Below are 14,474 nucleotides of genomic sequence, written 5' to 3'. Positions count from 1 at the left end.
CATAATGTTAAAGTAGTATGCATTTTTTTAATATTATAGACCCCATAACTGTTAATCCTGTTATTAAAGTGGTTGAAACTCGGACCCGCGGGTAGACCCAGACCCGACCCTTACCCATAGGGTCCGGGTATGAGTCCTCAAATTTTAGACCCTTGCGAATCTGGGTCGGGTACGGGTCCAAAGGGAAAATCTCGGGTCCGGGTCTGGGTGGACCCGACCCAGGCCCTACCCATTGTCATCCCCAGGTATATTTGGTGTATAATTCCCTTTATCTTGTGCTATGAGTACAGAAGTTTGGTACTTGTCATAACCAAGTTATGTGAATGTGGTAGAGCATCATTCTTGAGTCTTGACACAAGTCCACGATAGTTGCGAGTGTTTATGCCTTTCGTCTTCCGAAATACAACAAATATTATCTTTAATGGATATATTATATGGATCAAAGATTTTTTAAGAAAAACAAACTCGTAATAGTTAAACTTACAAAAAATCAATTTTTATCATTTAGGGAATAACCATTCCTACTAACTACCGACCCTTCTTGATTCCGTCAGTCTACGATTGTTATTGCGTAAATTCTCATTATAGACGGCCATTATCCGTTGATAGACTATAGTTATAGACAGATATTGTCTCTCTCATAAATGAAAGTGGGTAGTGCAAGTGGATGAGAAATGGATACCCTCACTTGCCCTCCCACTTTATTTTTGTGAGAGGACCACAATTGCATTACCCACTTTTATTTATGAGAGAGATATCATCCGTCTATAATTATAGACGGATAGTGGTCGTTTATAATGAGACGGACTTGTTATTGTTACCAAGAATTAAAACAAAATCGATAAAGTGACTTGGATAAAACGTGGAGTAGGAGCAAGTAGCAAGTTTGATTTGGTTGGACTTGAATGAGTTGGACTAACGTAAGACCAACAAGCATCAACAACAGGAAATTCAACTTTCATTCATTCAATAATCAAGATCCAATCACATTTTAGTACCCAAAACACATACACAAATCCATTTCTCAAACACAACCTTCCCTTTTTTATTGTCTTTTTACCTACTACTGTAATTATCTTCAAATTCTCGACATTATAATTTTGGGATTATAGCAAAAAGATGTTTAATTTGGATGATGATATTGGATTAGACATAGACAGCTATAGAATACATTGGCTTATTTGGATTCAAATATTAATCATGTTTTTGTTAACTTTATCTATTTTGTTATCTTATTTGGGTCTCTTTACTCTTGATTCTTCTTCTAAATCTGATTCTATCTCTTTAACTTCTTCATCTCAACTGGGTTCTCCTTCAAATCGCACTCAAACTACTCAGGTCTGCTTTTTGCTCTAATTCTCTAATTTCCTGTTATTGGGTTCCTTCAATTCTAGTTTAAATACTGTAATTATGTGTAAGCGTGTGCTGTTTGTTTGTGAATTTAGTATTTTGTAACTGTTTTTTGAATTGCCAACTAAAGTTTTGACCTTTTTTTTTAATTGTGATTATCCCAAGTTTCAGACTTGCAAAAGGGCATGCCATGGTTTGTGAGATTTTGACTTTGTAATTCTGGTAAATGAGTAAAATGGGTTATGTTTGCTGTGGATTTTGCTGAAAATTGAGAGAAAAATGAGAGTAAAAAGAAATATTTACCTTAAAATGTTATCTGGGATGCCATGAAAATTAGGAGTAAATTGGGTTAGTGTTGGTTATGGATTTTGCAATACAGTGTTGACTGATTAAGGTTTGAATGAGGTTACCTAGATTTGTGCTGATAGGCGCGATGGTGGAGTTAATGGTTATTGCTGGTGGGAAATATTTCTTACTTCAGTCAGTAACCTTGATGTGGTGCAACAAACCAATTCAAGTTTAAAATATTTTTGGCTGTTTTTCATTTCAACTTCCATTATGTTACAGTATAGTTTTGTGAGAGGAAAACATAGGTGATGTGGTGTAATGGTAGCAGGGAAGATTATTATAGAATGTAGTAATTAATCGATAGTATTAAGAAAAGACTAGGGTGATACAGTTTCATGATAGGATATGGTGAGGACTGAGGATTTAGGGTGTGTTTGGATTGTAGGATTTGGAGAGAAAAGAAAGGGAGGGAGAATATGGAATTAAAATCTCTTGTTTGGATAGCAAATGAGGGTGGATGGAAATGGAGGGGGAGAGATTTGGAGGGATCCAATTTCCCTCCTCCAAGCCTAATCAAAATCTCTCCACAATAGGCAAGATTTGGAGGAAAATTGTATCCAAACACCCACCCTCCATTCCCCCTCCCCTTCCCTTCCCTTCCTTCCCCTTCCCTTATTCCCCTTCCCCTCCCTTTCCCTCCACTTTTGCTATCCAAACACACCCTTAGGGTGTGTTTGGATTGAGAGAATTAGAGGGAAAGGGAGGGGAGGGAAAGGAAAGGGTTTAATTTCCTTTGTTTGGCTACAATATATGGAATGAAGGAAATGGAAGGGGAGGGGAATGAGAGGATTTAGTTTCCCTCCTTTAGACTAAACTAAAATCTTTGCAAGATTTGGAAGGAAAACTTTTTTTTTTTACTCTCATTTCATCAACATCCTCCATCCACTCTACCATCTCCATCTCTTCATTTTTGTTATCCAAACAACCATAATTTATTTTCCCTCCCCTCCCCTCCCCTACCTTTCCTTCCCCTCCCCCTCCCTTTCCCTCCTAAAATGGTATCCAAACACACCCTTAAGGTCTTAGATTGAACTTTTGAAGTTCAATGGTTCGAAGCAGAGATCTCGACCTGAGAGCATACCTTGTTTGGCTGTCTGATTCTCTTGTCAAAGACTTTTTTTTTTTTCATAAAAGCACGACTCTCCCCAAAACAATTGAATTACAAAGCAGTTAAAGGTTCTGGCTGCAGGTAACTAAAAGTAGAGTGACCTAGATTCAGTGCAGCTCCCGTTGTTCCATGTTACTCTGATATGATGAGAAACTTTTACAATCCAATTTTGGTGAAGGCATTATTTCTGTTGAAGCAAAGAGAGTGAGAGAGAGAGAGGTGATTCTGCCGTTGTATGGTGTATTGTTGTGTTATGTGATGGCATATCAGATTATCAGATATAAATCACTTTAGCATAATTCTGTTTTGTGTGATTTCCATTTGTCTGGCTTCAACTCATGCTTCCAATTAATCTCTTACGAGACTGTCTTAACATATTAAAAGCGTGAGACATGGCAATTTACTCATTATGTGACTCATATTTATAAATGAACCGTAACTGAAGCCATCTCATAAGAAATCTATAGTAGACCGTTTTATGTTTCCACTTGAGAATTTGTGCACCTCAATTAGTATGCTCGATGTGGAAGATACCAAATCTATGGCCGATACTAGCGGATTTCCTACCAGAACCCAAACTTGACTCCACTTTGTAGCTATATAGTTCCTATAAGAACTCTTCAAGTGTCCACCGTAAAATAAGGTTCTTTCACCTTAGCTAGCAGTCTAGCACTAGTCAAGGTGTAAATTCTTCACTCTTGCAAGTCTTATCCGTTCCTGCAATCTCTGACATTTTGCTCAAGGCTCTCATTTCCATATTCATGTTGACGAAGTCGTTATTACATGTTACGACTCATGAGCAAGAGCCATGACATAATAAAACAATAAAAAGTCCTCATTACAATCTTTGACATGTTGCTAGTAAAGCTAAAAGTAGTTGGTGTATTAAGATCAAGGAACGGATTCTAAAATGAAGAATTGGACAGGTAGCAGGTAACCGTGATGGTGGAGAACTAAATACAGCCAGCGGCAACAGTAATAATGCAGAAAGGGATGGCTCTGCTGGGAAGTCTTTAGCGTCAGCTCTTAATGATGAACGAGTCCATCACCCATGTACCTACTTTGATCTTGCTAAACAAGCTTTCCTCAAGTGTTTAGGTTTAGGCTCGAAATCTCCAAATACTCCTGATAAAGAACATGACCACCAACATTGATACTACTACATCTCGTCTTTCTTTGGGAAAATATCTACTTCGGTGCCTTGGCGTTTGAGCTGATTCCTTTTCGGTACCCTGTGGTTTGGCTGATTCCACTTTGGCGACATAAGGTTTGAATTATTTCCCACTTTGGTATAACCGGAAGTGTAACATCACCAAAAATTTCATCCAAATAACAAATATTTTAAAGCATAATCAAGTCTTTTCTTTGAATATTAGGTGAAAAATCACTATATATTTACTTTTAATGTTATTATGCTTAGAAATGTCATTAATTTAGATGAAATTTTATTCATTTAAAACCTTAGACCACCAAAGTGAGACAAATTGTGTACATCATGTCACCCGATTGAGAAATGCCTCGCATCTAAAATGGAATTATTCAAACCTCAAGGAACCAAATAGGAATTTACCCAAACCCTAAGCATTATATGATTACAACTCTGCATTCACTGATGCACAATACAGTGAGACGGAGTGATGATTCAGTCGCCATTCATGGAATTGTGAAATTTTGGAGATCATGCCGTAAGTTGTGTAATCTCTGAAATCTGATAACCTGTATTTATGGTAAGATACTGTGTGTAGCTGGACTATATAGGTTGATTTTTGGTCTTTTTAATCATTTGATCTGGTCTTTCTTCTTAGATGACTGATTTGTAAAGTCCTAAGCTCAGTATTCTGTAGCAGCTTTGTAAATTTTAGTTACTGAGGATTAATCCTTAATGCAGTGCTGTTATGAAATACTCGATTGATTTCTACAGTTTTGTTTTGAAAGGCCATCTTGTTTGATATAATGTGAAACTAGCATGTTATACTACTATGTACAAATCCTACAAAATCGTTTACATTCGTCTTCTTTCAATATATACGCCGTATTAGCTTTCTGGCTTGTATATAGTCTCATCTCATGTGAGTCGAAATAAAAACCAAGTTTCTCAAACGCTATTTTGGCGATGGAGTTTGGGAGGAAGAGGGTCCGAGAGAAGTCTAGTGTCCACATATATTATCTGATTTAATAAAATGTGATTCTTTGTTTCCGTTTTAACAAAAGAAAAAATTTTATTGTAGGGAGAAATGAACACAAATTCTCATATTTGCATACATTTTTTTTGTTTTAGTTTATCCATTTATAGCTAAAGAAAAGTTGTCATTTCTAACAGCAGGGCTAGTGATTTAATTCTGAGTACAACTCAGAGATGCTATTCCTCATTGGTGTCAATATTATTAACAGAATGTAAACCCAGAATTACCCACAACAAAAATTACCAGAAAAATCAAACAGGTAAAAATCTTCAAAATTGTGGGAAAAACAGCAAAATTATTTTCATAATACAACTAATAACACCACAACATTTGTTACAGAAATTTCACAAAACCCTTTTCAAAATAAAACCTTCATTATTCCATGCTTGACAAAAAACAAATACTCCCATAATTAATTCTTCAAGCAATAAATAACTACAAAAATCATCTAAATATTCATCATTGTAATTGCTTATGCAATTATTTCAAATTTTTTTAAAAAATTGCTGCATTTTCGCGACGAAAAACCCATTTGTTTCTTCATCAATGGGTAATAATAATAAACTCGATAAATTAAAAATCAACACGTCCAAAAAATTAACCAAGTCACCTTCGACATCGACATCATCACCTGTAGCGAGTCGAATCAACTCGTCCTTAGTCCCACCTTCTCCTAAGAAAAATAAAGAGCCACACAAAAAACCTAAGGCAATTCGTGTTTTACGGTCGGTAATCCGATCATTTCCTATAATTACCCCTAAACCATGCCATTTCCCAGGCGGGTTACCCACGCGGAGCAGCTCATCGGGTAATCGAGTTACCGGTACAATGTTTGGATATAAGAAGGGTAAGGTGAACTTTTCCTTACAAGAAACTACAAAGAGTTTACCAACATTGGTGTTGGAGCTACCAATTCAAACAAATACGTTACAAAAGGAAATGAGTCTAGGAATGGTGAGAATTGCCCTTGAATGTGAAAAAAGACCGGAAAAGGACAAATCGATATTGTTAGATGAGCCGTTATGGACCATGTTTTGCAACGGTAAGAAATTTGGGTATGCGGTCAAGAGGGAGGCTAATGAGGTTGATTTAAACGTTATGGAGCTGCTTAAGGTCATAACTATGGGCATCGGAGTTTTGCCAGCGTCAGAATTCTCAGAGGGAGAGGATCCTGAGGACGAGTTGCCTTATGTCCGTGCCCATTTTGAACATGTAGTCGGCTCAAGAGATTCCGAGACCTTGTATATGATATGTCCTGATGGAAATAATGTTCCTGAGCTTAGTATTTTCTTTGTAAGAATATAAGTTCACTAAAACATTGTATCTTTCTATTTTGTATATACATATATTTCTGTCAACGTGAAGTTTTAATGGCATAAAATTGTCACATACATAAAACATGATTACATATATTCACTCAGATTTCACCAAAAGATTGAAGTTAATCATACAAAGAATATGGTGAACTACTTGTTGCTTACATGAACTCCCAACAGGGGGAGTGGGTTGATTGTGTGTAAATTTTAATAACACTTTTTTCGAACTTTGTCACTACCATTATAAACTACAATCTCGAATTCGTGTAGTATGGTAAACTAGAATTGTCCCATATTCAGGTTCACCTGCTCTTGATCTGGGAAACTAGGAGGCCATTTCAATAGCTTTGATGCACTCGAGTGGAGAAGCCTTCTTCGACATTGCATCCATGAGAGCTTCGTGGACTCCTTTGTTGTTTTTTAAGAGCGATGCTGCTAATAAAACCTGAAAAACATTCTCAGGAAGTTAGATTAGACGCGACTTAAGTGAGAGACAGGGCGAGTGAGAATAGATTAAACTTACAGCCCATCTAGTGAGATTCTGTTGTTGTGCCTTGCTGATTTGTGGGTTACTCCTATTTATGAATCTCTGATAGACAGGAAAACCAAGTGTTACGATTTACTATCACAACCCTAATGCCTCCCATTCATAAGTCGGTGTGTCCCATATACGAGATCAAACAAGATGCTCAAGTACTCTCAAGTATTTGTTTGGTTTCCACATGTGAAACTGTTTCATATAAGCTTTTGTGGTCAGACCTGAGAGTTGGAGTTCTTGTTTGAGACTAGTCCGGATTTATGTGGTTAATGGGTTGGTCTCATATAACACAAACTTAATTGCGGATTTACAGACCTGAAGGGTGAAAAGATCTGCAGATTGACCGATCACCTTCTCGTAGGTTAGCCCTTCAGCTGCTAACCCAGCCATGGTTACTACAGCCAATCTATCTAGTTCCTTGGCATCAAGCTTCCCGCTGTATATAAGCTTCTCCAGTTTGTCATTCACTAGATTAACATGTTCTTTGCCAATGTCCAGTGAATAGCCCAATATAGGAAGCCCAAGCAAATAGCCGACTGCGAGCAACAAATAATTGTTGTATTTGATTAATACAGGCACGAGTCCCAAGTGTCAAAACGAGTTTATCATACAAAGATGGTACCTAAAAAGTGTGCAGCTTCATGTCTGGCTAACCTCTCTTGATAATCAGGAAACACGGCTGAGAACCTACCAATGATCGCCTGAAGAAGCCTGAAAGAACAGACCATGTTACTAAGCTTGCAGAGAAGCTGACTAGTAAAAAGAAAAGGTGCTTCTTACCCAGGTGAAACGCTCCCTATGCCCAAAACCAGTAAAGGGATGCTTCCAATAAGGTAAGGTACGAAGAAGCCCCAGTCCTACAACAACAACAACAACAACAACAACAACAACAAGGTGACATTTCACATGGCTAAAATGTAACAACACTTCACATAGAACAATAAGATGGTATTTACTATTTACCCCTGGAAGCTGGCCAGCAAGAACAGCCAACGCTCCTGCTACACCCACCACTGTAGTTAGAAATGCTGCCTGCATAACTGAAAATTATCATGTTGATGACATCCTTGAGCGACATTTCTTAAAGACCCTATCGGACATTCTTTCAGACCTTCAACAACAACAACAACATTACCCCAGTGCCAAAATGGCTCCCGCAAATTGCGGGATAAGGGGGGGTCGGATGTACGCAGCCTTACCCTTGTGTTAGCAACACAAAGAGGCTGTTTCCAGCATCGTCTTATTGACGTAACACTTGGTCGATGCAATTCTTAAGGTAGTTTCAGTGTTTATAAACTGCGTGATCTCAGAACTTACATCATTTCTGACACTAGGGATTGCAAGATTTTCAGCATTCTTTATTCCAAGAGTTGTCAGCTCCCCAAGGGATGTCTGCAAAATGAAGATGATTGCATTTTAACCCCTCTTCCTTAAAATGCTTTTAGGGTAACAACTAACAATGAAGCTAGGCTTACACTGCGACGAGAAACGTAAGGCTGACAACTCCATCTTTTAGCCCAACCTACTTCACTTAGCTGATCAAGTGCTTCCTTGACAGCATCACTGTCTTTCTGCAAATAATAATTGGTCGAAATTATTCATTAAGGTAAAAACTTGGATAGATAAGATAGATGTTCCTCTATAAATATTGCGATTTCACAGCGAGTTTTTAATCCGGAAAATGATAAATAATCTACTTAAAAAGTAGAAAGATTTCTCTCAAGATGAAAAGAGCATCATCATCATCATCATCATCATCATCATCATCAACATTACCTGAGCGTGTCAAAGGCTCCCTTCACATACAATTCATATAACAATAATACAAACTAATTTTAGCGAGTCATTTTGTTTTATTCATCGAAAGAAACAAAAGGGAGGAGAATAAAACCTTATCGAGAGCGGTTTGAAGAGGCCTGAAATCAACAGCAGGAAGAGCAGCAGAGGAGCACCTTATGAATGTCAGTCTTCTTTTGGAAAGAGGATTGGTCGAACAAGTAGAAGAAGTGATGCTGAATCTGTTAATGGTGATATCAAATCTACGTAAAGTGGTACCATGAAATGCAAACGCCATTGACATCCCTTCCTTCAAGCTTCCAACTACCTGTCTGTCTGTCAGATAAGGTTCTTTCTCGCGCCAACCACTCCTTTTCTCTCTGGGTCTTTTACTTTAACTACCTCTACCATAAATGTTTGATAAGATGGTCTCATAATAATAAGTTAATGATTAAAAGATTAGATCCTTATAAAAAAAAAAAAAAAAAAAAAAAATCAACTAATGCAATGGGACTATTTCGATTGGGTCATTTGTTTACCACTTAAAATCACAGAAATTGCAAAATTGTCTCACTCCGGTTAATCGATTGTTGTCATTTTCGTTTTAGCGCGAAGCCAGGAATGAGGAAAAGGCGAATAAATAAAAAACGATGAGTGGAACAAATTGAATGAGAATGATCAAATTCTTTCAATGCTTAATTCTTAAAATAGAAAGAAAACAAAATGGTATACCCAAATATAGAAAAGGACAACAAATGACCGGGACAGAGGGAGTAGATTGTTAGGTTGCAAACTTACAAAGTAGTTTTTATACTTCACATGAATTTGGATAAATAAATTTATTTCATGCGAATAGAACATTAATAGTAGGATTTTCCGATACTTCTACAACTCTATTAACCAAATCACAAAGAATTATCAACAACAATAATTTTATCTTACGATAATATCCCAATGTCGTTCATACAATCATTTTATATGAAAATTTGGGTCACCTAATAACGCCACGTCCTTTTTCTTTTTACTTTCATTTTGAGATTGCTACTTGACATAAATTGGCACCATTGCTGTCAAAAAAAAAAAAAAAAAAAAAAAAAAAATGGCACCATTGTTACTTTTGCAACTAGAAGCAAAAATCAAGAGAATGAACACACAAAAGAATAGATGATTCACTCCGACTTGAAAATGAAAAAAAAAAAAAAAAAAAACGCTATCAATGATTCGTCCCATGATTTATTCTGCCATTAAGAACTCAAGAATGCTACAGGTAAATGACATAGCATCTCATACTCCCATAATACAATATTTTCAGGTAAATGACAAAGCTGTATAAGTAATCCCTTATTTCCCATCCGAGCTTGTTTGAATGCAGCTACATACCCAGTGCTTGTGCTTCTGCTCAAACTTGAGACTCACTTAATCAACACGCAAGGGGTTCCATCCAGGATTATTGCGTGGCTAAATCGAGAGGACCATAAGAAAAATATATAATCTACATACAAAGTTTTTTTCAAGTATGTAAAATCATACAGGATACAAAATTGTACAGTTATCTATAGGATCCAAATGTAAAATGGCCTAAAGCCATGTCAAATTATATCACCAGGAACCAACTTCAAAAAAAAAATAAAAAATCTAACACTGGACAATGAAAACAGATGCGGTAATAGGCCTTAGATTGCAGGGTTATTCTCCCTAAGAAACCTTTCGATTTGTTCAAGCACCTGAAAACCAGATAATAAGTACATCATCAATTGAAAAGCATTCGAACAACAAGAAGGCATCTCTAAAAATATGAAGAGATAGCTTACCTCAATCGTGATTACACTGGGGCTCAGATTATCTACATCTACCTTGCCTAGTTTTCCGGCGATATCTACACAGGATAAGAACTGAAATTAGGTAACTGTAGTTATTGCATAAATAGAGGCGTGTGTTGTTGTTGATTACGGAAAATTAATGCCAGTTTGTGAGGGTGTCAGGGGAAGTGTCATACGTTCCAAAGAAACTCGGGCATTAGCATTTGCATATGCTTTGTGTCTCTTTTCAAAAAGCTCGGACAAACGAGTATGCGCCTGCACGTAGAAAAAAAACGTTTAAACAAGCAACTTGAATTTTTTCATTTATTTTTTTCTCTCTTGACTTATATTTTCATCACAGTATGCAATATTTTGAACCATTCAAAGATGAAAAATATATAACCTGTAGTTTTGATAATCAAAACTGGTAAATTGTTCATTGTATATTACATGTTTTGACAAATTGATGATCAAAGTCAGCTAACCACCACCGACACCAAATGGGAGAATATAAAAGGGGTGAGGGGTAGTATTAGAATAGACACCAAATGTGAAAGGAATGCGCCAAACCTTGGTGTACGCATCCCCTCCTTCACCATGCAACAAAGGCCGAGTGCCAGTCCCAACTGCAGAAATCCTCCGTGCTAAGCAATCGATTGGTACATCCAGCCAAACACTAACACCGCTTTGCATATGTCTCCTGGTTGATAAAGCATAAGAAACAAAATAGAATTAATTAACTTCTTAAATTTAACGAGACAAGCCTATAGTTAAGTACAGACTCAAGGAGATACCAATTAATCGGCCGAATAACTGCGCCACCGCCAGTAGAAATGACTAGATGATGTTTAGTAGACACCTCCTCCAGCACCTTAGTCTACATAGTAAAAGTGTGATTGACATAAATCTAAAGACATGATCTGGTTTCCAACACTTGAAAAGGCAGAGCGCGAGACCCAATTACCACAGGATCTAGCAACACTATTAAGCATCTCTAGCAAGTAAAATCCATCATCTGATACTCAGTTCACTTAATTTCACTACAGTTGCTTCTAGCACGAGACTAAGGAAATGAAAACATGTAAGAGGGAGTTGAGGCCCACACATATCTGATACTGTTTTTTTTTTTTTTGCCTATTTCTGACCTAAAATAGAAATGCACAGAAGAACTTTCAAAAGCCCGGAAAGGAAGTTGTGGTGAATCAAGTGAGCTAAGGCCTAAGAGAGCAATAGATTTTGATTACTCATACAATAATACTTCTGCCCGCTGCCATAAGTTCTTGACACCAAAAATTTCCTTTCATATAACACTCATCAACATCCCAGTATACAGATCATGGAACGTACTGCAGCTTTGAAATTCATTAGTGTCTCAGGTGTCAAATTTCTATAAGCTTAGAACTTTATAATATCCAGGGTAAGATCACATATACATTTGAAATCGTTCCTGCATAGTTCCACCAATGCAATGAATTTACAGAATTTATTCTCACTCCCAAAGTCCCAGCCAATAGTCCAGTACTCATCCATTTTAGTATGTCCCAGGAAATGTTTCCTTTTTAGGCCTGCGTTGCTTAGTGGAGAATGAGCGTGAGACTCTCTAGCTCACTTGCATGCACTTACATAAAAGCCTAATCAAAAGCAAAGCTAGACTACTGGATGAGACACAATCACACAACATTGAGGGAGCATATAAGCTAAAAGCATTGCGTACATCATTACATAAAAAACATGAATTCACCTCTTTCTCTCTAAAGAAGCCTTCTCCATGTTGGTTGAACATTTCTGCTACAGACATTCCCTCAAGTGTCTCCACCAGAGAGTCACTAAACACAGAAATTTATGGAGACAAAAGTTTATGTCGCCATACAGAAACAACCGCATAAAAGGTCGTTTTGTAAACTCTAACAAGGTTTCATATAAATATACACAAATTTCTGCTACATGCTACTACGCTAGTGATATTATCAGGTTTCATTTAAAGATTTATAGGAGATTCATAACACCATTAAACTGATATAAGAGCCAAACCTATCAAAGAACGAATAGTCAAGTACTTCAGCCAAAAGCTTGCCAATAGTTGTTTTTCCAGATCCCATCATGCCTGCATGCATACGCAATGATGAACATGCAAAACCAAAATAGACAAACTAAGGCCAGGATAAAGATGATGAACTAACCAACAAGATAAATGCAGCGTCCATTTAAATACGGCGCAATCTGTAAAGACTTATTTTGAAATACAGGTTAAGTTGAATTCACTCCAAATGTGTTAACTATATAAGACCAAATTAAGAACTAGAGACATATTGACACTTCAAATTCACAAACCTACAAACACCCAATTAATACAAAGAGAGAGAGCTGAGCAAGATCAAGAATACAATCATATTAGAGAAAACCAATCTTACCTTCAAAACCAAGGACTCATCTAGAGCTGCAGGGACGCCTCCAGATTCAACAACAGGACCTTAACAAGAACAAGCAAAGTCCAAGTATGAATAGTAATAGTAATAGACAAAGAACCAACGACCAAAGCAAACAGAAAAGTTCCACACTGTAACTCCTTTCTAGTAGGGGTAGAAAGTGAGCAGACAAAAATGGTTTCCTTTACCTATGTCACTATGCCTCTTATATTACCTTGTGCATTCGTGTATAACAATCAGAGATGAAACATGGGTATGGCAATTAGACATTCCATAGTAAGCCAAAATCGCGGGAATATTCATAAGATAGCCAAGTCGGACACTATGACACAAACCCATGTAGGATACTTGGAACCAAGTCTCGTTAACTTGGCAGGAAACGAATTCAAGATCATCATGCTTCATCAATGAAATAACCCTAAAAAAACAATTGGTGATCACACTGAACAGGTATACCTTGTGAATTCTTGGACAAACTCGAAACTTTAACCGCCAACTGTCGATGATGAGGTGAAGTTCTCTTGTTTGTTTGTAAACTAAAACACAAATTAAATCCTTCCATTTCCTTACTTTTATGGGGTACCCGGATAAACCCATTAGGTTTGGTAATCATTTTTTGTGAATTCATCCATGAACAAGGTTGAATGCTTTGAACAAGTTTCGCCTCCATAGCTCTCTACCTTGTTTTCTCAATCCAATCACCCAATGCAAATACTATCAATATTTCAATATCAACTAAACTGCATAAATCAATACGAAAGATTGAACATATAAATGAACTGTGAAAGTAAATCATATATACACATGAAGATTTAACATTACTCAAATGAACATCAATTAAAGTTGAGAAACCTGGTACATGAGCATGATTCAGAAATTAAAAGCTAAAATCAAAGACATGATAATAAAAGTGGGGGATTAAGAAATCAAATTTTGATGAGAAATTTGACATGTTTTAAATGAATTGACAGACATAATATAGCAGAAGGGTGATTTATGCTCACCAGAAAAATGGTAGGTGAAACAACTCAGATGGTCAAGTGACAAGGGTTGGTAATGAAAAACTAGGAGCAATTTCATCTACACCAAACCATGGTTTTTTATATATAAAAAAAAAACAAATTTTCATTGAAAACGGACACGAGCTGAAGATTGTAAGCTGAACACAAATTCTCATTGAATAGTGCCTTCTCACAATAGTTGACTCAAGTGAAACTTTGCGTAAACAATGGTGTGTTTGCGTAAATCAGATTCCAACTTTGCCCTTGGGCCTTGCAAAGCAATGTAGTTAGGGATGGCAATGGGTCGGGTTGGATCGGGTTTTGCAAGATCCAAACCCGATCCACTTACTTATTGGATCACAGATCCATATCCATACCTGATCCATATCCAAAATTTTAAAATCCATACCCGGTCCATTATATTTTTTTCAAACCCATACCCGCTCCAAATCCATACCCGATCAACTATATAATCCAAAACCTAATCCGAAACTTGATTTGACTACATAAAAATTTAATCTTATATAAGAAAATTTAAATTTCAAGGTTAATAAAGCCTAAATTTTCAAAAATATCCAATTGGATCGGGTTCGGGTATGAATGGATCGGGTTTGGATTTGGTTCGGGTT

At 36.8% G+C, this 14,474-nt stretch overlaps 3 protein-coding genes across 8 annotated transcripts; 1 reads left to right on the top strand and 2 right to left on the bottom strand.

The window, feature by feature from the left end:
* Window positions 1–3,780: 3,780 nt before the first annotated feature.
* LOC141623296 (protein MIZU-KUSSEI 1-like) lies at window positions 3,781–6,387 on the top strand. The gene has a single exon (XM_074439391.1). It carries the CDS (start codon window positions 5,464–5,466, stop codon window positions 6,292–6,294), a length of 831 nt encoding a protein of 276 aa, XP_074295492.1. The 5' UTR covers window positions 3,781–5,463; the 3' UTR covers window positions 6,295–6,387.
* On the bottom strand, window positions 6,338–9,293 carry LOC141623295 (uncharacterized). The gene is made up of 9 exons (XM_074439390.1): window positions 8,735–9,293; window positions 8,319–8,414; window positions 8,161–8,235; window positions 7,807–7,875; window positions 7,624–7,700; window positions 7,466–7,554; window positions 7,159–7,379; window positions 6,829–6,894; window positions 6,338–6,750 (listed from the first exon to the last, which is right to left on the bottom strand). Exons 1-9 carry the CDS (start codon window positions 8,921–8,923, stop codon window positions 6,631–6,633), a joined length of 1,002 nt encoding a protein of 333 aa, XP_074295491.1. The 5' UTR covers window positions 8,924–9,293; the 3' UTR covers window positions 6,338–6,630.
* A 795-nt stretch (window positions 9,294–10,088) lies between these two features.
* LOC141623294 (shikimate kinase 3, chloroplastic-like) lies at window positions 10,089–14,125 on the bottom strand. Of its 6 annotated transcripts, none has more exons than XM_074439384.1 (11): window positions 13,849–14,125; window positions 13,301–13,584; window positions 12,830–12,888; window positions 12,599–12,647; window positions 12,450–12,522; window positions 12,160–12,244; window positions 11,213–11,295; window positions 10,989–11,118; window positions 10,616–10,694; window positions 10,431–10,495; window positions 10,089–10,343 (listed from the first exon to the last, which is right to left on the bottom strand). In XM_074439384.1, the coding sequence occupies exons 2-11, from the start codon at window positions 13,512–13,514 to the stop codon at window positions 10,293–10,295; spliced, it is 888 nt and encodes a 295-aa protein (XP_074295485.1). In that variant the 5' UTR covers window positions 13,515–13,584; window positions 13,849–14,125; the 3' UTR covers window positions 10,089–10,292. The 6 variants fall into 6 exon arrangements, with proteins under 6 accessions (XP_074295485.1, XP_074295488.1, XP_074295487.1 ...); XM_074439387.1 differs by having other exon boundaries at window positions 12,599–12,638; window positions 13,849–14,051; XM_074439386.1 differs by having other exon boundaries at window positions 13,301–13,524; window positions 13,849–13,931.
* Between the last annotated feature and the right edge of the window lie 349 nt (window positions 14,126–14,474).

The sequence above is a fragment of the Silene latifolia genome, chromosome X, assembly GCF_048544455.1.
Source record: "Silene latifolia isolate original U9 population chromosome X, ASM4854445v1, whole genome shotgun sequence".
NCBI classification, from domain to species: Eukaryota; Viridiplantae; Streptophyta; class Magnoliopsida; order Caryophyllales; family Caryophyllaceae; genus Silene; species Silene latifolia.
This window is presented reverse-complemented; position numbering and strand designations above follow the sequence as displayed.

Coding starts and splice junctions, on each gene's coding strand:
- LOC141623294 (XM_074439384.1), bottom strand. CDS start 13,514: ATGGAGGCGAAACTTGTTCAAAGCATTCAACCTTGTTCATGGATGAAT. Junction 12,523..12,598: donor ACGCTGCATTTATCTTGTTG/GTTAGTTCATCA, acceptor GTATGCATGCAG/GCATGATGGGATCTGGAAAA. Junction 10,344..10,430: donor CCAGTGTAATCACGATTGAG/GTAAGCTATCTC, acceptor TCTGGTTTTCAG/GTGCTTGAACAAATCGAAAG.
- LOC141623296 (XM_074439391.1), top strand. CDS start 5,464: ATGCAATTATTTCAAATTTTTTTAAAAAATTGCTGCATTTTCGCGACG.
- LOC141623295 (XM_074439390.1), bottom strand. CDS start 8,923: ATGTCAATGGCGTTTGCATTTCATGGTACCACTTTACGTAGATTTGAT. Junction 7,555..7,623: donor ATAGGGAGCGTTTCACCTGG/GTAAGAAGCACC, acceptor CTGTTCTTTCAG/GCTTCTTCAGGCGATCATTG. Junction 6,751..6,828: donor AGAATCTCACTAGATGGGCT/GTAAGTTTAATC, acceptor AATGTTTTTCAG/GTTTTATTAGCAGCATCGCT.